This window comes from Girardinichthys multiradiatus, chromosome 20 (assembly GCF_021462225.1).
Source record: "Girardinichthys multiradiatus isolate DD_20200921_A chromosome 20, DD_fGirMul_XY1, whole genome shotgun sequence".
Lineage (NCBI taxonomy): Eukaryota > Metazoa > Chordata > Actinopteri > Cyprinodontiformes > Goodeidae > Girardinichthys > Girardinichthys multiradiatus.
Window position 1 is genome coordinate 30840108 of NC_061812.1, and position 21437 is coordinate 30861544.

A 21437-nucleotide genomic window follows, 5' to 3' on the forward strand; every position below is an offset into this window, starting at 1 on the left:
AAAACTTGAGTTTTTAAAGTTATCCTTTTTGTCAAGGTACGCTAATCTGTGCTTTAAAAACAATCAAAACCTGACCCAAATGGACCTGATTTACCTATTAACTCATGCTACTGATTTGGATGTTTCCCTTTCTGTTTCCATCTCACATCTAACTCCCCATGCTATAAAACTCAATTTCTACAGCTGTTTCATGGTCGCTATGATAATAACATCGACCAGTAATGTAACACGTGAAATAGCATATGATGTGGAATAGAAACAGATGCTGTTACTAGTCTAAATCAAAATGTTTTTTAATAGTCTGTAATTTTTCTATATATCATTGTGTCTGATTAACCCTATTGCTATTATAAAGAATTTTGTAACATTGTCAAGAAAAATGCTACACAAATAATGCTACAGTCTTTAGCTTCGTTCGTTACGCAGAGTCTAAATAGCTATTGTCAATTAATAGCATAGCAAGAAAAGTCTTAAGTATGTTTTTTTCTTTATCATTTAGGCTGCATGTGTAATTAAAAAACAGGCTAAACTTTCAATCTAAAGTTTTCTCTCTGATAATAAAATCTTTTTGGTTTCCCTTTCAGATGCCTGGTAGACTGTCTCGTCACACAGACATTTACCTACTGAATGACATGGAGACCGATCCGCAGGCTGGGTGATAATAGGACGCCCGGTGCAGTCTGGTGCTGCACTGTGACTGTAGACACACGACTTGACTAGAGGGACCTTTGAAGCTCGGCCAGTATAGTTTTCTCTTCAACCTTCAGTGTCTAACATCTGCTAAAGTGTCCTTATAGTGCACCAACAGACACTTAAACAGTGAATCCTGGACCTCAACTTGTGTATTAAATGCTATGTGGATGCCTGAGAAGCTGAAAAATACCATCTTCACAAAAGAAAGGACACTAACTGTTGACAGCGACCCACTACATCACATATGCGATCATTTCCGTTGTGGATGAACTAGATAATCAAACCTTAATAATGAATTATCAGAGTTATAGATTGAATGTGGGTGTCCATCATCCCCAACAAGCTGCTGCACACCGCTCCTTATCTTTCATCTCTTTCCCATCTTTAACACTTCTCCATCAGGGGAAAAGAATATTTTAGTTTTTGCAAGCATCTAGATATTTATAAAATGTCATCTCTGTATTAACAGCTCATACTCTATGGCACAGTGTGTTTGTTGTTTTAAATGATAGTTCTTTGTCAGGGACCAAGCTGCTTCCCAACAGGCTACAAAATCATTGGACAAATGACTTATTTTGACTCAGTCATGTAAGAAAATCCTCCTGTTTGGGGAAAAATGTCATCTGGTCTTTAGGTGCTTAGTTTAGGTTGATGGGTGTTACAGGATTGTTATTACTAAAATATAGACAATAACCTTTCAATCTTCTTTCCAAATAATTTGGAGACATTTTTGGGCATTTGGGAAACAAGCATGTTAAATTATACTGAGAAATCATTCATAATTTATACATCCAAAAATGTTCAGTCTCACATTTTCTGTCCACCTGCGTCACTTCAGTTATTGCACCAGGAGTTCTGCTTTCATGCAGATGGGTGAAGAAACCCAGAAAGCAGCAGTAGAACAACGTCTGCCGTGTAAAATGAACTTTGAATGGATTCAAAATTCTTATCATGGGTGTGTAGCTAAAGGGGCTCCGAGATGTGTATAAAATTAAACATGCCCTTTACAAGTAAGTAGAAATAAATGCAGATAAACAACAACACAGTTCATTATTACTGTGGGTCAGTATATGTAAAAATAATCCAGTATGGAAGATTATCATAACATCTGTAGTTAATAGTGGTGTAATAAAACAAATGATTTAATTATGAAAGACAATAAATGACCCAGATCAGTGCATCAGATGACAATCACTTCAAGGTGTTGCTGATACAGAAGGTTGGCAAAACTGCTGAGTTATTTATTTTCTACCATTTTTTATTTATTTTTAGCTAAATAAATAATTGTTTTATTCCTACTAAGAATCAGATTTTTTTTTTGTTTCAATCTGAATCATACAACGCTAAATTATTAGTTCATAGGTAAAATCTCTAATATGTATGTAAAGATTCTAGGGTTTATGAGATATTATATATTGGTTACACTTCCCCCTTTGTTTTTTAATAACATGTAAGAAAATAGCAGTTTTACGTCACTTTCTTTCTGTAACAGTGTTGTAAAATATTTAAAGAGCCCATTTAATCTTCGAGTACGAAGTTGATGTAATCTTATGTTTTGGCAAAGTTAGCTTTTATTTGAAAAACAGTAAATTATTTTATTCATTTTGTACACAGCTGCAGTGTTTTCTTCTACCATATTCCATTATATAATGTAGTGTGAAATAAAACCCATTTTGAGGGGATATTGTGTGTAGGAGAACCAGACCAGCTGTAGTTATGAAACAATGTTTTAGTTCTTTTGAAGGCCAACATCTTCAAACACTCAATCTGAGATGGTCAGAAATGGTGAACTGTGATGCTGCTGCTCATTCTTTGTTTTTAGAGTGACGAACTAAGCTTTGGGCATGCATTGCGCAGTTTGTGACAAGTGGGAGAAAATAATGCTAAGATTAATTATTCTCCTTTAGGTATTTTATTAGTGTCATTATTATAATAAAAATATGTGATAAATACCTAAAATTTGAAGCACACACAATCCAAAGGATAAATCGTCATGTGTTCTCATTTTGTAAACGTTTCCAAGGTTTTAAATGCTTTATACATGTTTAACTTTCTGTTCATGTTACCCTCATTTTATTTAAATGTTACTCCTTCAGTCTGTTTATCTGAAGTCAGTTAATTTTTTTTCTAAAAATCATTTGTGTTTATCTTTCTAATTATGTACATTTTTCCTTGTTTCGAATGTTTTAATTGGTTTAGATGCCATGAGAAGCTACAATAGCCTTGTTTTGGGGGTAAAAAATGGCAGCTGAAGTGAACTGCTGTGATAATGGGGCAGTGTGAGTCGCTGAATGTATCATGTTACTTAAAATTGGTTTATTTTTTTTTATTTAAAAAAATGGACTAGAGTCCATTCAGAGAAATTGATAGAAATCAGAACAGAATCCTCCGAGACACTCTGACACCAGAGGAACAAAATAAGGGTCATTAACCTTTACCTAGAGGAGAATAAAGGAGAGGACAGAAACCCACAGCAAATACTAACATCAAATAATAAACATCTCTACAGTAACACGTGATGACTGTGAATATGCACTACTGATTAGCATCATTAAATCCAAATCCGTTCCCTGACCAAATATCAAACTGAACTTGTGCTTTATGTTATTTCATAAGTGCCTTGTCTGTTCACCAGTGTGCCTCAGCTAAAAAATGTTGGACACTTATTTTTTAAATTTATACTAAACAAAAAAAGCATCTGTTAACTAAATTACATGAGAAAAGATCAGTATATTTAAAGGCCTTACAATGGGCTATAGAAGCTTTTTCTGTTGCGTTTTTGTATATTTGGTTAAAAGAGGTGTTTCATGTGGATTTCCACGTGATTCCAGTTTTTAAGGGAGTTACTATTTTTAAGGCTGTCGCGTTAAATTTGGCACATTTGTTTATAGCCATATTCTGATCTGATCTTTAGATATAAAACTACTGTAATGGTATGTGGTAGTTTATTTCTGAAATTATGAAACTGTGCAGTAGGGTCCACCATTGAGAACAAATGTAAAAGTGGTTTTCTCTCATCTGTATTTTCATGTTTTAATTTAGTATTTTGTTAAACCAAACAATTGGAGCATTCTTAAAAAGCTGTTTGTTAAAAATAAATATATCCATAATTTTAGTGTCTTTTTTTTTGTTAATAACCCCAAAAACAAATTAAACTGCAGCAGCTGTCTAGCCTGTTTTAGTTCTTTCTTATGCTATATCCTTCCAGATTTAATGTGTAATTTTTCTGTATAAATGGACTTAATGCCAGTACAACAAATAGTCTGGTACATTGGTGACGGTCCAGAAAAGTCTTGTTGGAGTTCAGAATCGTAGAGCTTGTACTGATGGACTAATAATACCCTGTAGACAACAGCAGTCCATATGACTGAGCACCATGTTGGTAAATAAGTTACAACTTGTAAATGAAAATAATTTGATGAAGAATTGGTACGCTACTATTCCTTATAACTTATACCATGTAACATCTGTGCTTATAAAATCTATTTAAGAACATCAAAGTTTGGCTTAGAACTTTGCATACATCCTCATCATCTTTGTCATAGTCAGTAATGTCATTAATTTGGAGTTTTAAAAAAAGCTTTTCAACCATTATCTTTCCAAGTTGAAATTATACAACATACACCTTTAATGTATTTTAAAAGCAAGAATTGGGTCTACAAGATTGAAACTTATATACACTTTATTTCTAAAGATTTATTCTAACTAATGCATTGTAAACACTATACACACAGGCTTAAATATTGTACATTCACCCCTCCTTAGAAATGCTTGTTAGAAGGTTGCATAATTCTGGCTGGATATATGATCAATCTTCTTAGTACAAATGTAAAAATGGTTAGTTTCTCAGCCTAGATTGAATTTTTTGGCATAGTCTCCAAATTCACTATGGGTTTGAGGTCGAGGGTTTGGGAAGGTTATTCCAGAAGCTTAACGTTAGCCTGCTTTAACCATTCCAAAATCAATTTGGATGTCTGTTTGAGATCGTTTTCCTGTTGGAACAGCTGTGTCCAAGTTTCAACCATCTAACTGTTGAGTTGAGATGACGGTGAAGAATTTGGAGGTTGTCCTTCATTGTTCCATCCACTTTGTACCATTGGCATCAAAACAGCCCCACAGCATGATGCTGCCACCTCCATGCTTGACAGTTAGAACAGTATTCTTTCTTCCTCTCAATGTGGTCAGATCGCTTAATCTTTGTCTGACCCTAAAATATTCCTCCAGACTCCATTTAGCTGTAGCTACAAATGTTGCTCAGTGTCTGACCTCTCACTGTTTTGACTCACTTACAGTAAAAGCCTGATAACCCTTATGCTCCACTCCTGATGCCACTATTTATGGCTTCTGGTGTCCCCCTAGATGTGGGAACTTCTTGCAAATAGAATCACTGATAAAGTCATATTCGTCGAATTAGAATATGCATTCTGATGAGGCTCCTTTGTCAGATTAAAAGTACCTATTGCAAATAATATTGGTCTGATGTCATATTCTAATCTTAAATGTCATGTTTTCATTCACTGTAAGCAGAACATCATCTTTTAGCAGAAATTAAGGCTTTAAAACATCTGTCTGTGTGTAATTAAAGTAGTTTGCAGTAATATTTAAACTTATTGAACATGACTGTGTACCCATTTCTGGTCTACATTTGAGCTAATTATGCCAAAATGTTTGTCCCTGAGTGCAGTGTTTTATTTCAAGGATAGCAATTAAAATTGGTTGGGGACAAAAAAATCAATTTCTGCTTGGGGGAAACACCTGTCAGGGGAATGAAAATACATTCACTATAAATGATGTATAAATGATGCTAAATGCACATAATAAACCTTCATGGTAACCTATTCAACAGTAGGTTTTCCTAAGGATTATAAAAACGTCTGTGTTAATTCTGCATCTACACCCATATTTGTGCAATAGCTCTCAGGACTGCTGCAACACTTCCGTGTTGTCTCTAAGTTTTATTGAGGTTGCCGTGGTAACAGTGGAGCTGCTGGAATCTTCCCGGCCACGCGGGGGAGCTGTCCGGAAGTGCAGAGCTCGACTCCGGTGGAGAAGCAGCTCCGTTGCTACGTCACCATATTTCACCGAATGCGATAAACTAGCGTGGAAAATCCTGGAAGTTCATCCTGAGGAGCTGCAAGGAATAGGTAAGTTGAAGGAAAAAAAAAAATTAAGCGTCATTTTTAAACCCGCATATTTGTTTAGGTTGTAGAACAGAATGATAAAGCCGAGACGGCGGTTGAGCGTTTCCCAGTGAACCTGTTGTGGCTTCTGGATGTGCTATTGTATCTGATTGTGATATAGGGATATCTGTGTGCTAAGAGACACAGATATGAGGGACGCTGCTCTCCTGCTCGCATCCTGTGTAGTTGTGTGTTTCCTCCTCGGCTTCAGCCGAGCTGCCAGACAAGGACAGGACATCAGATGTGGAGGTATCCGTGTGTCCTCTTCATCAGTTCCCACAACAAATTCAGACAATTCCTTATGTCTCTGTGTTTTGCTGTCTCCTCAGCCTGCAGGGCTCTGGTTGATGAGATGGAGTGGGCCATTTCCCTGGTAGATCCAAAGAAAATGATCCAGACAGGATCCTTCAGGATCAATCCGGACGGGAGTCAGTCCATCAGAGAGGTGAGGCTTCACATCAACAGCCACCTGGTGGTCCACCCCACTGAGGAGGCCTGGATGTAATTTCAGAGTTTGTTACCAGGCTGATCTATTCAGGTGGTGCAACTAAACTGTTGTAAATTAATCAAAAGTAAATTTGTTCTTTCATAAATCTCTGATGTATTATTTATATATTGTATTAAAATATTTATTTTAAAATTACAGTAGAGCTGGTTTTATCTAACCTGTGTAGATCTGATGCATGTCAGAAGCCTCGTTTTCTCTGATAAGTCACAAGTTCCCCATATGGAAATAAGTAAATAATCAATTGCATTCAGGCATGTGGCACTTATTAAAGTTCTGGTTTCAAAACTGCTAAATTTAGGTAGCATCTATGGTTTAAAGTTCATCTAATGAGCATGAGGTTGTCATCACCATGTGTTTGCATGACGATTGTTTATTAAGGGCAATGTGCAGTGTTAGTTGTATTCTACATATAGTGTTCTTTAGGTTCAGTTTTAAAAACTTTGCATCACTTACCGTCCACTTTGTGTTAGTCTACCACATAAAATCTCAATAAAATACATCGAAGTTGGTTTACATAGCAAGACAAAATGTGGAAAAAGTTCTAGAGATATGAAGAATTGTGCAAGTCATTGTATCATGCTTTACAGTTTAAGTTTAAAAAATGCTAACAATAGAAAGACCCCAAAAGGCAGGCAAAATCTGAAATTACTTTACGAGGATACTCGTACTCGTCGTCTTCCGCTTTATCCAGGACCGGGTCGCGGGGGCAGCAGACTCAGCGGGCAGCACACTCAGCAGAGACGCCCAGACGTCCCTCTCCCCAAACACCACCTCCAGCTCCTCCGGGGGGAGCCCAAGATGTTCCCAGGTCAGCCGAGAGACATAGTCCCTCCAGCGTGTCCTGGGCCTCCTCCCGGTGGGACGTGCCTGGAACACCTCCCGAGGAAGGCGTCCAGGAGGCATCCGGTATAGATGCCTCAGCCACCTCAACTGGCTCCTCTCGATGTGGAGGAGCAGCGGCTCTACTCCGAGCCCCTCCCGGATGGCCGAGCTCCTCACCCTATCTCTAAGGGAGTGCCATGCCATCCTACGGAGGAAGCTCATTTCGGCCGCTTGTATCCGGCATCTTGTTCTTTCAGTCATGACCCAAAGTTCATGGCCATAGGTGAGGGTAGGAACGTAGACCGACCGGTAAATCGAGAGCTTCGTTCTTCGGCTCAGCTCTCTCTTCACCACAACGGACCGGCACAGCGCCCCCATTACTGCGGCAGCCGCACCGATCCGTCTGTCGATCTCCCGCTCTATTCTTACCTCACTTGTGAACAAGACCCCGAGATACTTAAACTCCTCCAATTGAGGCAGGAACTCCCCTCCAACCTGAAGAGGACAAGCCACCATTTTCCGGTCGAGAACCATGGCCTCGAACGTGGAGGAGCTGATTTTCATCCCAGCCGCTTCATACTTGGCTGCGAACCGCCCCAGTGAATGCTGTAGGTCATCTGCAAAAAGAAGAGATGAAATCCACTGGTCCCCAAACCAGACCCCCTCCAGCCCTTGGCTGCGCCTAGAAATCCTGTCCATAAAAGTTATGAACAGGACCGGTGACAAAGGGCAGCCCTGCCGGAGTCCAACATGCACCGGGAACAGGTCCGACTTAGTGCCGGCAATGCGAACCAAACGCCTGCTCCGCTTGTACAGAGACCGGATGGCCCCTAATAAAGGGCCTCCGATTCCATACTCCTGGAGCACCCCCCACAGGGCATCACGAGGGACACAGTCGAATGCCTTCTCCAGGTCCACAAAACACATGTGGACCGGTTGGGCAAACTCCCATGAACCCTCGGGTACCCCGTAGAGGGTATAGAGCTGGTCCAGTGTTTTCCACGGCCGGGACGAAAATCACACTGCTCCTCCTGAAGCTGGGGTTCGATTATCGGCCGGACTCTCCTCTCCAATACCCTGGCGTAGGCCTTACCAGGGAGGCTGAGGAATGTGATCCCCCTGTAGTTGGAACACACCCTCCGGTCCCCCTTCTTATGTAGGGGGACCACCACCCCTGTCTGCCAATCCAGAGGCACTGTCCCCGTCCGCCACGCAATGTTGAAGAGACGTGTCAACCATGACAGCCCCACAACATCCAAAGACTTGAGGTACTCAGGGCGGATCTCATCCAACCCCGAAGCCCTGCCACCGCGGAGCTTTTTAGCCACCTCGGTGACTTCAGCCTGGGTGATGAAAGAGTCCAACCCCGAGTCCCCAGCCTCTGTTTCGACCAGGGAATGCGTGATGGCAGGATTGAGGAGATTCTCGAAGTACTCCTTCCACTGGCCGATAATGTCCCCAGTCGAGGTCAGCAGCTCCCCACCCCCACTGTAAACAGTGTTGGCGAAGCACTGCTTCCCCCTCCCAGGTCCGAGTTTTTGCCTCTGCCTCTGCCACCGCCCGGGCCGCGGCACGCTTGGCCCCACGGTACCCGTCAGCCGCCTCAGGAGTCCCACAAGCCAACCACAGCCGATAGGACTCCTTCTTCAGCTTGACAGCATCCCTTACTGCCGTTGTCCACCACCGGGTTCGGGGCTTGATAGTCAGAGACCTCTCCCCAACCCGAAGGTGCAGGGATGTGACCCTCTCATCCACTGGGGTAAACCCCAACACTAGACGGCTGAGCTGGGGTCGACAAGCAAACCCACCCCAGCCCGCCGCCTCTCCCCGTGGGCCACTCCAGAGTAGAAGAGAGTCCAGCCCCTCTCGAGGAGATGGGTTCCAGAGCCCACGCTGTGCGTGGAGGCGAGCCCGACTATTTCTAGTCGATATCTCTCGACCTCCCGCACAAGCTCAGGCTCCTTCCCCCCCCCAGCAAGGTGACATTCCACGTCCCTAGAGCCAGCCTAAGCATCCGGGGATCAGGCCGCCGAGGTCTGCACCTTCGTCCGCCACCCAATCCTCTTTGCCCAATCCTCTTTGTACCGGTCCCTCACGGTTCCCCTTGCAGGTGGTGGGCCCACTGGGGGATGGTCTCGCGTCTCTCGTTCGGGCTTGGCCCGGCCGGTTCCCGCGAGGAGCAACCCAGCCACCAGGCGCTCTCCGACGAGTCCCGACCCCAGGCCTGGCTCCAGGGTGGGACCCCAGCTCCGCCGTACCGGGCGACATCACGTGCCTCGATTTCGTTGTCGCCATAAGGGGTTCTTGAACCACTCTTTGTCTGACCCGTCACCTAGAGCCTGTTTGCCATGGAAGACCCTATCAGGGGCATTTAAGCCCCAGACAACATAGCTTCTAGGATCATTCGAGCACTCAAACCCCTCCACCACGTTAAGGTGGCGGTTCAAGGAGGGGCTTTACAGAGATATTTATATATATTTCTGAAAATTGTGATGACAATAACGATTACGATCAACCCAAATTTTCCTGATACTTGAGGGCAGTTAGAGTCCATCTAAAGGATCAAATATATGATTAATATGCACAGGGTGAATGCATTACACATAACATAAAGTATCCTACCTGATATTGCATCCAAGCAGTCCTATGGCATCGTGATATTGCCCACAGTGATGACTACAGTTGGATATTTTGTGCTCCTCTGGTTGAGCTTTATCCATGTCCTTTGTGGGTAATTTGAGGATTTTTTGGGGGGGATCTTTGCTGCAAACAGGTTCCTCTGGCACGCTCTGAGGGAAACCTCCTGGAGCTGATGGAGAGCGTGTGTGAGAGGATGGAGGACTATGGAGAGCGCACAGATCCGTCCACAAACAGGAAGTCCTATATCAGGGTCAAGTCTCGGACTGGTGAGGCCATGGACCTCTCAGAGGCCACACTGGACTCGAGAGTCACATCCAGTTTAAAATTTGCAGTGAGTACAGTATTCTTTTTAGCCATCTTGCAAAACCAAAGAATTTCCAAGCAAGCTATTAAAGAAATAATGTTTATTGTTTTTTTTTTTATTATTATTTAGTTTATAATGAGACAGATCACATTGAAAATTCACTCTTTATTGTTATAACTTTTTTTCTCAAGTGTGAAACAATTGTTGAACATCACGAAGATGAAATTATCGAATTCTTCGCTTATGAAGTGGACAATGTCAAAGACAAACTCTGTAGTAAAAGGACAGGTATGTCCACCATTGCTTTAGCTCCTCTCTGTTCGATTGTTCCACAGTATTTTTGTGTAAGTTTGATGGGTTTTTTTTGGTGTGTGTTTTGCAGACCTTTGTGACCACGCCTTAAACATTCCCCATGACGAACTTTGATATTCTCTCGTCAGAGCTGCGATCTCTGACACATAAACATTTGGTGCTGTAATGTCTCATGACTTTGCCTCAAGATGTAAACAAGTCTTTTTATATTAGATCACAGAAAACTTCTGAGCACTTTTAGTCTAATTATGCATTTTTTGGTTCCCATCTCATGTACTTTGTTATGTTTGTCCACACTTTCTCTTGTCAACCCTTCAAACACTATTTTTTGTCTTGCTTTTCCTTAATTAAATGTTCTATTAATTATTTCTGAAGTTTGCCATTTTTAAAATTAGATCAAGATTTAGGTTTATGTGGAGTTAGGCTCTCTATGATTAAATGTTTCTTTCTGATCAAACAAATATTTCATGAGTAGTCATTTTCCTATCCCCCTAACATCTGCACATAATCTAGCTGTAATAAATAATACAATTCATTTACAGGGTCCTCTGACTGCAGCCTAAACCCTGGACATTACCCCTGTTTCACAGGTTATATGAATCCACACCCACATATATTGCTTACATTTTGTATGCATGTTTAACAATACACAGTTTTTCTTAATTTTGACATGGTAGTTTTTCTATAATCTGGATTACAAACAGCATCAGAAGAAAACCTTTAAGGAAAAAATCCTGTCCTTGAACCTTCCTCAATTTCTAACAGGAGAAATGTGTTTTATATTTTAGTTTGCCAATAGCTTATTCACCATAGAAACTAATAAATTAATTAATGGCATACAGTGGCGTAATTTAAAACATAATGAATGAAACATTTCAAAAACTCAGATAAAACATTTTTATCAAGATTGATGAACACTAGAACCTCTTTACATCCGACTGGGAGAATTTGTATTAAGATTTCTAGCTTTAAGTGACCTTCTGTTTCATTGTTGGTGATGCGTAAACTCGCTTCTATAAAGGGAAAAAGTATCAGTATTGAGTAGTTTGGTTACTTGTAGTGAACAAAAATATAGAAAGGCTTATTTTTTTCTTTTTTACTTATATTGCATATTGGCTTATTTGGCTTTTTCTTTGATTAGAACATAAAATCTGTGTTGTGATATTTATAATTTTAATTTAAATATGACCATGTATGTTTTAAGTTACCCTGTCATTGTAATCAAACCAAACTCTTGCTACTTTACTAGAGTGATCTGCTGTCAAAAAAGTGTCATAATGCAATGTTGGTGCTGAAAGAACAAGAAGGACACATTCTGACTTTTATTTTGAAAAACAAAAAAAAACTTTGTAATGTTACAAGTGTCCTGAAATTTACACATTTGTATGAACTTTCTACAATTTCAGAATCGGTTTTCTCTTCAAATATATTTTTGTGATGTCAACATGAGTTCAGCTTTGTTATTTCTAGACGTAATTAACCTGAATCATCTCAAATATCAATTTGTGACAAGTTCTCTGATTTACATGTGAGACCTTTATCAAGAAGAGGGCTAAATAAAGCAATAACTAACGTTTTACTGCGAATATCAAATATATTTTATCTTATCTGAGGCACCATGCATTTGTTTTAAATAGATTACCTTATTGGGAATTATTGTAAAGCAAAACTGTATTAACAGGCAGAAGCAACTTTTTTTTATTTTTATATCAACATATATGGTCCTGCAAAAAAGTATTTGCTTGCTTATAGTTTGCTTCCGTTTTTGCTTTTGTGTTGCGTGTTTTAGATCATCAAACAACATTTATGAGACAAAAATAACCAGAGTACAAAAAAGGTTTTGAAATGAAGATTAGGACTTATGGGACAATATTATTACCCCCTCTGTTAAATCACTAGTTTCACTAGTCATACCCTGGCCTAATTACCACCTGACCTGTAGAATCAAGAAATCTCTTAAACAGAACCTGTGTGACAACATGAAGTAGGCACACATCATAGCTTGGCCTAAAATCACTTCAGGAACCGATGAGAAACCGATGAGAAACAAAGGTCATTGACTTTTATCAGTGAGGGAAGAGTTATGAAGCAATTTCTAAGGTTTTGGGACTGCAAGGGACCTCACTGAGAGCCATTATCCACAAATGGAGAAAACATGGAACATTGGTACCCTTTTCCTTGGAGTGATAGGCTGACCAAAATTAGTTCGAAAGAACATTGCCGACTCATCCATAAAGGCACAAACAGAACCCAGAACAACATCTAAACCACTGCAGATCACACTTTCTCAGCCATGGTAGGTGTTCATGGTTCAACTATAAGAAAGAAATTGGGCAAAAATGACCCCCAATGAGTTACATGGTGTAAACTACTGCTGACCAATAAGAAAACAAAGGCCAATCTCACATTTCCAAAGAAAAATTGAATGATCAACATGAGTTTGTGGAAAATATTATGTGGACTGTTGGGAGAAAAGTGCAACATTTTGGAAAGTGTCATGTTACATCTGCTATAAACTAACAGCAATTCTGGCAAGGAAAGGGGTAAGTGTGCAACCCATGTACAGATGTCTTAGTCCTCAAGGCCGTTGATGTTTACTGCCTGCCTTGTTCATCTTTGAAAAGCCCCGAAATGTGGATGAACAATTCTGTTGAGAGGAGTGGGCCAAAAATCCACAGTAATGTAAAAGACTTATTGCAAGTTGTGACAGGGGCTATTACGGTAATTAACTTTTTCCACATAGGGTTTGGATCACTTTTTTTCCCCCTGAATAATTAAAATCATTAAAAACGGTCCATCCGTATTTACTCAGGTTATCTTTGATTTGAAAATCAGTTTGATGATCTGAAACATCTAAGTGTGACAACGTACCAACAGAGAGAAATCCATAATGGGGCAAATACTTTTTCAACGCACCCTAAGTACCTTCCAAACAACAACAACAAAGATATGCCTAAATGTGTGCTTAAAAAGACTAAAAATGTACTTTAAACTAGAGTTCTGTCCTCTGGTGAATCAATTAATCTTTATCCTTTAGAACCTTTCATTCAAAGTAAATTAAAGCATAAAGTACAGAAACAAAGCAAAGACAGAAATAAAAACAAACTAAGCTTGTCATGGAGAAACACTGGGCATATGATTAACGAATATGAATATAAGAATATGAAATAAAGAAAATGTAAGTAACAAAGCATTACATATTTAGTTGGTTAAAAACCATTACGGTCAAAAAATAAAAGATTTCTTTTATCAAGTCACATAGAGAGCTGCCAAAAAGAAATCAGGGTATCTGGTGATGAAAGCAGGTTGGTTTTCAGGACATGACCCTGGAGTAAAGTCCCTCAGCATGTATATATGTGTAGTTTGGAAATGTAAAAACCAAATGTCTGCATTACATCATATCGGGGGACAAAAAATAGTATGAGAATTCAAGAAAGTTCATGTTTGATCTTTTAACACACCCTAGTGTTTATTAACCTGCATCACCAACTAACAGCTTGATTCTAGTCAAACGAATCTCCACACACTGAAACCTCAGCAAACAGTCCTGTCTATTTGCTGTTTTTATCACTCAGCAATCAAATATAAAAGTTCTAAAATTTCTGCTATGGATTCAATACAGGTACTATACCATGCCTTGCAAGAGTATTCATACCTCTTGAAATTTGTCACCATTTGTCACGTTAAAACTACATGTTTTATTGAGAGTTTATGCGATAAATAAATTTAAAGTCCTGCATAATTGGGAAGTGGAAGGAAATGCATACATGCTTTTGCAATTTGAAAAGTCTGGCTTTTGTATACAGCCCCAATGTGTCAGTACTTTGTAGAACTATATTTGCCTGCATTAACAGGTCCTAAATGGATTAAGGTCTGGACTTTGACTGGGCCATTCTAACACAATCTATTGTAGCTCTGGCTGTATGTTGTCCTTATGGCTTTCTTTCAAAATGTTTGTCTTCTTGCCATTCTTCCACAAAGATGGGATTTATGAATTACGTGACTAATAGTTGTTCTGTCAAAATATTTTCCGAAGAGGACTGTGGATCTCTGCAGCTCCTCCAGAGTTACCATAGGCCTCTTTGTTGCTTTTCTGATTAATGCTGTGTTTGTTCAGCTTGTCATGTTAGGTGGACAGCCATGTCTTGGTAGATTTGCAGTCATTCTCTTTAACTTTTCACAATATCCTAAAGCTAAGGATGTTGTTTTATAACTTAAACCTCCTCTAAATCTTTTCCACAACTTTCTCCCAGATCTGTCAGCTGTGTTCCTTGGTTTTAATGATGCTGTTTGTTCACTGCTGTTCTCCAAATAAATGTTGGAGACCTTCACAGAATAGCTGGATTTATGCTGAGAATAAATGACACATCTCTATTCACAATTGAAGAGACTTCTGTTGGCAATTGGTTGTATTGGATTATATTTAGAGATTTTCGATTAAAGGGCGCTAAGTACAGAAGCATGTGAAATTTATTTTAATTTTTATTTGTAAAAGAACGTAAAACTATTATCCTCCCACTTCTCATTTATGTGCTACTTTGGGGTACAATACATGAAGTCCCAATAAAATACGTTGAAGTTGATGGTTTTAATGTGACCAAAAAGGTTAAGGGGTATGAATACTTTTTCAAGCTGCTGTTCGTTCGATGTCTTAGTTTCATTTAACAGATCACTGGCATTTTGATCTACCTCCACTGGACTTCCCTCACAGGAACCACAAATGTTTAGGTCTTCCTCTTTTTCACTTTCTTCTGATTGGGTTTCACCATTTTCTTCACTGGAACATCTTTGCTACTCTTGCTCCTTATATTCTTCACCAGAGAGTCTTGTTTCTCCTCCCACTACAATAACAGTGTCTTCAGAAATGTGGCTGGTGCTGCTCTGCTGTGCTCTCTTCTTCAGCATGGCCCTCTGGCTCTTTGTCATCCTGGTCTACCTGCCTTGTCTCAGCAATGTCATTTAAAACCACATCAGAGACATTCTTCTCAGACTTTATGTCTGCTACCACATTTAGACAACTGGGATCCCACTGCTCACTCACTTCCTCCTCTTCGCTCTCAGAGTCAGGCGCTGTGTGCTTTCTGATGCGACTTACCACGTCCAACAGGGACTGTGGATACTGGGACCTTTTCTTGTGTGCAACAGATGGAGAGAACTTTGTAGAAACATCTTCATCTTGGGGAAGAACAGTTGACAACTGGCTGGATTCTTCACATGAATCCAGATAAAAAGGACTAGAGGCATTTTCCTCATCGGGAGCAGCAGTGATGTCAACATTTTGAGTAGAGCCAGTTGAGTCAGTTTCTAGGAGAGGATCATAGTCTCTGTCTGGTTCTTGTGAAGGAGATGAAAAGTCAGAGATAAGGACCTCACTGCCTGAAGATGATGAAGAAGTATAGTCAGGGCATTTACCTTGTGACTCAGAGTTTTGCAGATTGTCTGTCTTTAGTGGAGTTTGAGTGCCTGTATCTCTCTCATTGCTTCGTGTTTGATTGAAGAGACTTGCAGTCAGACCTGGATTTATTTGGGTCTGCTCCAGAGTCACACCTCTTTCTTTCTTGCACAAAACATCCTCCTCCAAATTAGACTTTGGTAAGAAGCAGTAATCTTCTGTTTCACAAGTTCTTGCATTTTCTTCAATCTCCTCATCTGTTTGAACTGTGAGATCAGAAAGATTCCCGTTGGCTACTAGAGGTTCTTGCTCTTCTTTTGCACAAGTGACGCCTTCAGTTTGGACACATCTAAGCTGTTGTGCTAAAATGTTGAGATCTTCGTCGTTAGTTTCAGCTCTGGATAAATCAGCCTCATCTGTTTGTTGCATCTCTGTGATACATGGATCATCATCCCATTGGTGACATTCGCTGTGTTGATGTGGCAAAACGTCTTTCTTTTCTGTAACCAAGGACTCGTGGTTGACCCCACTTTCAGCTGAATGGGACGTTTCCCCCTCATCATCCTTGTGCTCTGCAACACAATCCACATCAGCTGCTTGGAGCATTACCTCAAGAGGAGGAGGGCTTGGGGGATTGTCTTCACTGATAGTGGAGCTTAAAGGAGAATCAGGGAATTCAGGGAAAAGAGGAGGTGGCTGCACAGGAGGAAGTGATATGTCAGGGTGAGGGTCTACATCTGCATTCTGTGCATCAAGTTCAGAATCAAGACCTTCCTGTATCCTTGAGTCTGATACATTCAGAGAAAGTGAAGAAGAATTATTGAGATCAACAAGCTGCTTTTCATTTTTACTTCCTCCACAAGGGGAATCAACCCCACTGTCTTTCTTCAGTTCAGTTGGGGTTGAAGTGTTGTCCGTTTCGAGTCGGGACTCAGTGTTATCGTCCTCAGTCATGTCGGATGCTTGCTGTTGAGAATCGGTAAAATCTTTACCGTGTTTATTTGCTAGCTGCTTTCTAATGTCATCTTCATCTTTCTCTGCGAGAGGGACCTCTACATGGTCTGCTGTATCCTCGAGGGTTTGCTCAGAAGGTGGTGGTTTGTCCTCCTCATTCTGCTCCTCCTTACACAGATCAGTCAGTGGTTCTTTATTCTCAGTTTGCTGCTTGACGACGGCGCCATGCAGAGGTATTCCAAGGATTCTTTTAGTGCGCTCCTCCAGAGTTTCCCTTTCAGAAAGCGGAGATTGCTGCACACTGGAGATGGAAATGCCACTCTCTTTCTGTTCCTGTTTCTCCAAAAGTGTTGGATCCAGGTCAGCTTCAGGGTGAACTTCATTCCTATTCAAGGCCTCAATACTTGGATCAGTCGTAACTTGAGAAAGCATAGAGTTTGATTCAGATGAGCTGCTTTCATCGTTTTCTGTGGAGCCTAAATAGTGAACTTGCTCTTTCTTTGGTGAAGGAATCAGCTTCACTTTTACAACAACACAGCTAGTGTCTATCACCAGGAGACCTCTCATGTCCTCAGCTTTGTCCGTGATGTCCAGTTTCTTCTTTTCATTGTCCATGGATTGGCTACTTACATCCCCAGCTTCATCCTGGTTCAATATGCTTCCTTTTCTCTCTTTCAAACAGTTTGTGTTGGAGGTCTCAGTTTCAGCCTTGCTACTGGAACTAGGCTCCCTCCATAAAGGGTATTTGGTCAACACAGGCTGCACAGACTGAAGAACACTTCTTTCAAATCCGGATTTTTCCTGGAAACCACTGTCTGCTGTATTTGGTGGGTCGTCTTCAGGCATCACCTTTTCTCTGCATCTGAGTGTCTTTTTATCCATCTGCTCTTTGAGTGCCTGTGAGCTGAAGTCTACATCATCAACGAGCTTGTTCACTTGGTTGTTATCCTTTCTGTCTGTTTCTGTGCTTTGGATGCTTGTTTGGGAGGTGCAGATTGGTAATAATGTGGTTTCAGAGGGGCTAGCTATTCGAGATACGAGACAGAATATGGTCATCCCTCCTGTTTTTCTCTTCAGTCTGAACTTCCTTCCTTCTATGACCTTACAGATTTCTTTATTCTCCATGTTTGACTTCTGAACTGCTTGTATTTTATGAGCTAACATGCCATCAGGTTTCTGTGCATCAATGGGACTGGCTACCTGTAAATCATCTCCTTCATGTTTACTGGACTCCAGTTCCTCCATTTCAGGGCAGGTTTTGATTTCATCTTTCTCCATCTTCCTCTGGGTTTGCAAATCCACTAGGACATCCTGCTTTCTTAGTGTTGGCTGTGACCAGTTGGCTTGCTTCTTACCAACCGGCTGCCAGCCATCATCACGCTGGAATGTCACAGGTGGACTCTGAAGTGGCCTGTTGTAGGGAGGAGGTCCAATATATCTAGGAGGGTTGCTGGATACCCTTGATTGGTATTCAATCTTTTCCTTTATGTAGTTTGTGTCTGTAGCAGGAGGTGCTTCTTTGTCCCACAGCCCAGAGGCTCTGCGGTTTGTATTTAGTTGGCCGTGTTGTAGTTGGACTCGAGGATTTGTCACAAGTTTTTCTCTCTCTGGTGCCTGGCTGCTCTCCGACAGGCCTCGGACCGCCTCTCGTAACTCTGCTTCTAAACGTCTCCTCCTGGGCAGCGAGTGACTGTACCGTGCTGCCCAAGCCTCCAGCTCTCGATAGCTGCTGTCATTCCTCTTAGCAGAAACATCTCTGTTGTAACGGGAAGCGTGACTCAGAAATCCTCTGTGGTACTCCCTCAAAGGTCCGTTAGATGCCCACTCTCTGTCTCTGGGATCACACTGCTGATAGTCTCCCAGGTTCTGGTGGCGCTGATCATGACGGTGTAAAATGAAGGGGAAATTGGGAGAAGAAGAGCTGGGCAGCTCTGGCTCTGTCCAGTTAGTGTACTCCTGCAGAGCTCCTCCTGCTCTTGGTCCTGATACCGTCCACTCACTGGACTCCCTTCCCTGATCCTGCTGCTCTCCATAGTACAGTGTGTTATATGTTGCCTGATGTCTGTCATGATAGCTGTGAGTTAAATGGTGGAAAGATTTGCTTTAAAATTCAACTTGGAATATATTTTTCCCACTGGTAGAAAACAGTTACAAAGAGTTACAATGCATCAAGTGCACTTCACCTTAATAATCAGTCACCTGCAAATTAGTGAAACCCTAACCCTATAATTTACTGCCTTGCAAAAGTATTCCTACCCCACAGCTCATTCTTGTGTAGTAAAAGAAAAATGATATATACAAATAAAAAATCTATCGAGTATGCATATACAGTAACTTTTGGGGAGCTGTAGAGACCCACAGCTCAGGTGGGAGAAACTTTCAACACAACTATTAGTTGTACATTCAACAAATCTTTATGGAAGAGTAGCTAAAACAAAGCCATTGCTAAAATAAAGAGATGAGTAGCCATGTTTAAGGTTTACCACAATCCACATGGAACACATGATAAGGTGCTCTGGTCAGATAAGATCAAAAGGGAAATTTTTATCCTAGACGCAAAACTCTGCTTGTGGAGGAAAACGACCTCTGAACATAACCCTGAACACACCATCCCCACGGGGGTGGTGGCAGCATCATGCTGTGGAGATGCTCTTTTTGAGTAAGACAAAGAAGCTGGTGGTCATCCATCTTCCCATCAAAGGTGATGAGAAGATGGATGAAGCTAAATACAGAAAAAGACTTGATACTGGGGCGGAGATTTATCTTCCAGTAGGACAACAATCTTAAACATACAACCAGAGCTACAATGGAAATATTTAGATCAAAGCATAATCATGTGTTAGAAGGGCCCAGTCAAAGTGTAGACCCAAATCCAATTGAGGATCAGTAATGCAACTACAAAATTGATGTTGACAAATGCTCTCTATTCAGTCTGACTGAGCTTGAGCTCTGTTGCAAAGAACGGGCAAATGAACTGTCTCTGAATGCAAAGAAACGCCTAATCTTTTTATTTTGAAAATATTCTGAAAACCATCCATCATTTGCCTTCAACTTCCCAATCATGCACTACTTGGTGTTGGTTTATAACATAATACTCAAATACATTGAAGATTTTGGTTGTAACATGAGGAATTGTGAAGAAAATTTAAGGGGTGTGGATACTTTTGCAAGGCTTTGTATATTATTACACAGACAATAAATAGCATTTTGAAACAAAATTGTTGCTAGTTTATATTTAATGTCAAGTACATCTTTAATAACTGTTAGAACTGATTATGTTTACTTGCAAATTGAGTACATTATGTGCTCTATCATTAAAGAGTTTTACTACTTTGAAGACTAACTGCTTGAAAAGTGAAGGTCTACTTTATGGTATTTTCTACATAATATATAAGTGCCAAGTTTGCACCGCCTTAAAAAATGTTAATGTTACACTGCTTTTCTTGCTGAAAGAAGCAAGTCCCTGAAAGTCTGCAGGTGTTGCTTCTGAACTCTAACGTGTCAGTGGCTTTAAGGTCCTTAGCTTGGAGATTTATTGTATCTATGATTTCCATCTGGAGTTCTGGCAAAGTGATTCATTCTCATCTGAAAGTTTAGACTTCACCTAACCTCAACTTTGGCCCAAATAAAACCGTCATAGACTTTTTCTCCATTTAAAGCCTGTTTTTGGCCTCGTCCAATTTGAGATTTCTTTGAATGTATTAATGATGATGTGTCTCATAATTCAGTAAATACATAATATTGTGGCCATTTTTTAAATTCTTACTTGTTGAAATGTTTGCCTGCAAAGAGATGAACAGTTTTACATCTTTATTTTACAATATAATATAATATAATATATATAGTTTTCATACAACTGTACAAGTTACTGAGTTTTCAAAACATTTAGTTGAAATTATTGGATGGTTGAATCATTTTCAACAACGAAGTATGTTTTCAAAATGCTTTTTCTGTTATAGTTAATGGTTCAAATTAAATTAAACAAGGTTTTTCTTTTTCTTTTTACTTCACCCACTTGTGTGCACAATTTCTCCCAGGAAGAGTCCCAAATCTGGAGTACAACTGTGGCTGACACTGATCTTCCAACCAGAACTCCATCATTTGCTCCCATGCACATATCTGAAGCATTAAAAAAAGAAAGAATATATATGTAATGGCATTTAGTTCAAGTGTCACAATTTAAAGTAGCCAAACACAGCCTGAGTACATTAAACTAAAATGTTTAAGATATTGTGTCACAAGCGAGTGTTAACACATACCTTCAGAGACCTTGCAGCTCCTAAGGTGAGGTGATGTATAATGAACTCCAAACATGACAAAGTGTTTTAGGGGATGGTGGCTCTCTGTCCTCCTCCCACTCTTTAAACATACACACACACACACACGCACACACACACACAAAATTAAAGGCCCATCCTCTTTTCCGCTGCTCAAGTTTCAGGCAGAGCTGGGTTTTTTTTTTTAATGAAACAATATATCTCCTCTTCTATTTATCCTTAAATTTGCCAAAATGTATTAAATTATTTGCCAAATTATCAAAATAAAATGATTTTAATGATTCTTTATCTCCCATAAGATCTCATGATTTTAAATCACGATAGTACATATTTCATTTAAGAAAGCTTTGTTACT

General features: G+C 40.3%; 3 protein-coding genes across 10 annotated transcripts in view; 2 read left to right on the forward strand and 1 right to left on the reverse strand.

Moving 5' to 3' along the window:
- Nucleotides 1-3808, forward strand: part of LOC124857519 (natural resistance-associated macrophage protein 2-like) — a 33964-nt gene extending 30156 nt beyond the window's left edge. For all 6 annotated transcript variants that reach the window (XR_007035612.1, XR_007035613.1, XR_007035614.1 and 3 more), the window contains one exon: nucleotides 585-3808. Coding sequence is in view for 3 of the 6 variants with exons in the window: in XM_047348806.1 (XP_047204762.1) it covers nucleotides 585-659 (75 nt within the window). In the remaining 3 variants the exon portion in view is untranslated. The remainder of the gene's footprint in view (nucleotides 1-584) is intronic.
- Nucleotides 3809-5558: 1750 nt separating this feature from the next.
- On the forward strand, nucleotides 5559-11903 carry cnpy2 (canopy FGF signaling regulator 2). Of its 2 annotated transcripts, none has more exons than XM_047348810.1 (6): nucleotides 5559-5837; nucleotides 6015-6122; nucleotides 6203-6318; nucleotides 9977-10174; nucleotides 10339-10435; nucleotides 10530-11903. In XM_047348810.1, the coding sequence occupies exons 2-6, from the start codon at nucleotides 6023-6025 to the stop codon at nucleotides 10571-10573; spliced, it is 555 nt and encodes a 184-aa protein (XP_047204766.1). In that variant the 5' UTR covers nucleotides 5559-5837; nucleotides 6015-6022; the 3' UTR covers nucleotides 10574-11903. The 2 variants fall into 2 exon arrangements, with proteins under 2 accessions (XP_047204766.1, XP_047204765.1); XM_047348809.1 differs by having other exon boundaries at nucleotides 5684-5837; nucleotides 5995-6122.
- si:ch211-159e12.5 (uncharacterized protein DDB_G0284459) lies at nucleotides 11090-21425 on the reverse strand. Of its 2 annotated transcripts, XM_047348805.1 has the most exons (3): nucleotides 21065-21425; nucleotides 20821-20924; nucleotides 11090-18879 (listed from the first exon to the last, which is right to left on the reverse strand). In XM_047348805.1, the coding sequence occupies exons 2-3, from the start codon at nucleotides 20904-20906 to the stop codon at nucleotides 15318-15320; spliced, it is 3648 nt and encodes a 1215-aa protein (XP_047204761.1). In that variant the 5' UTR covers nucleotides 20907-20924; nucleotides 21065-21425; the 3' UTR covers nucleotides 11090-15317. The 2 variants fall into 2 exon arrangements, with proteins under 2 accessions (XP_047204761.1, XP_047204759.1); XM_047348803.1 differs by having other exon boundaries at nucleotides 20821-21425.
- Nucleotides 21426-21437: the final 12 nt, after the last annotated feature.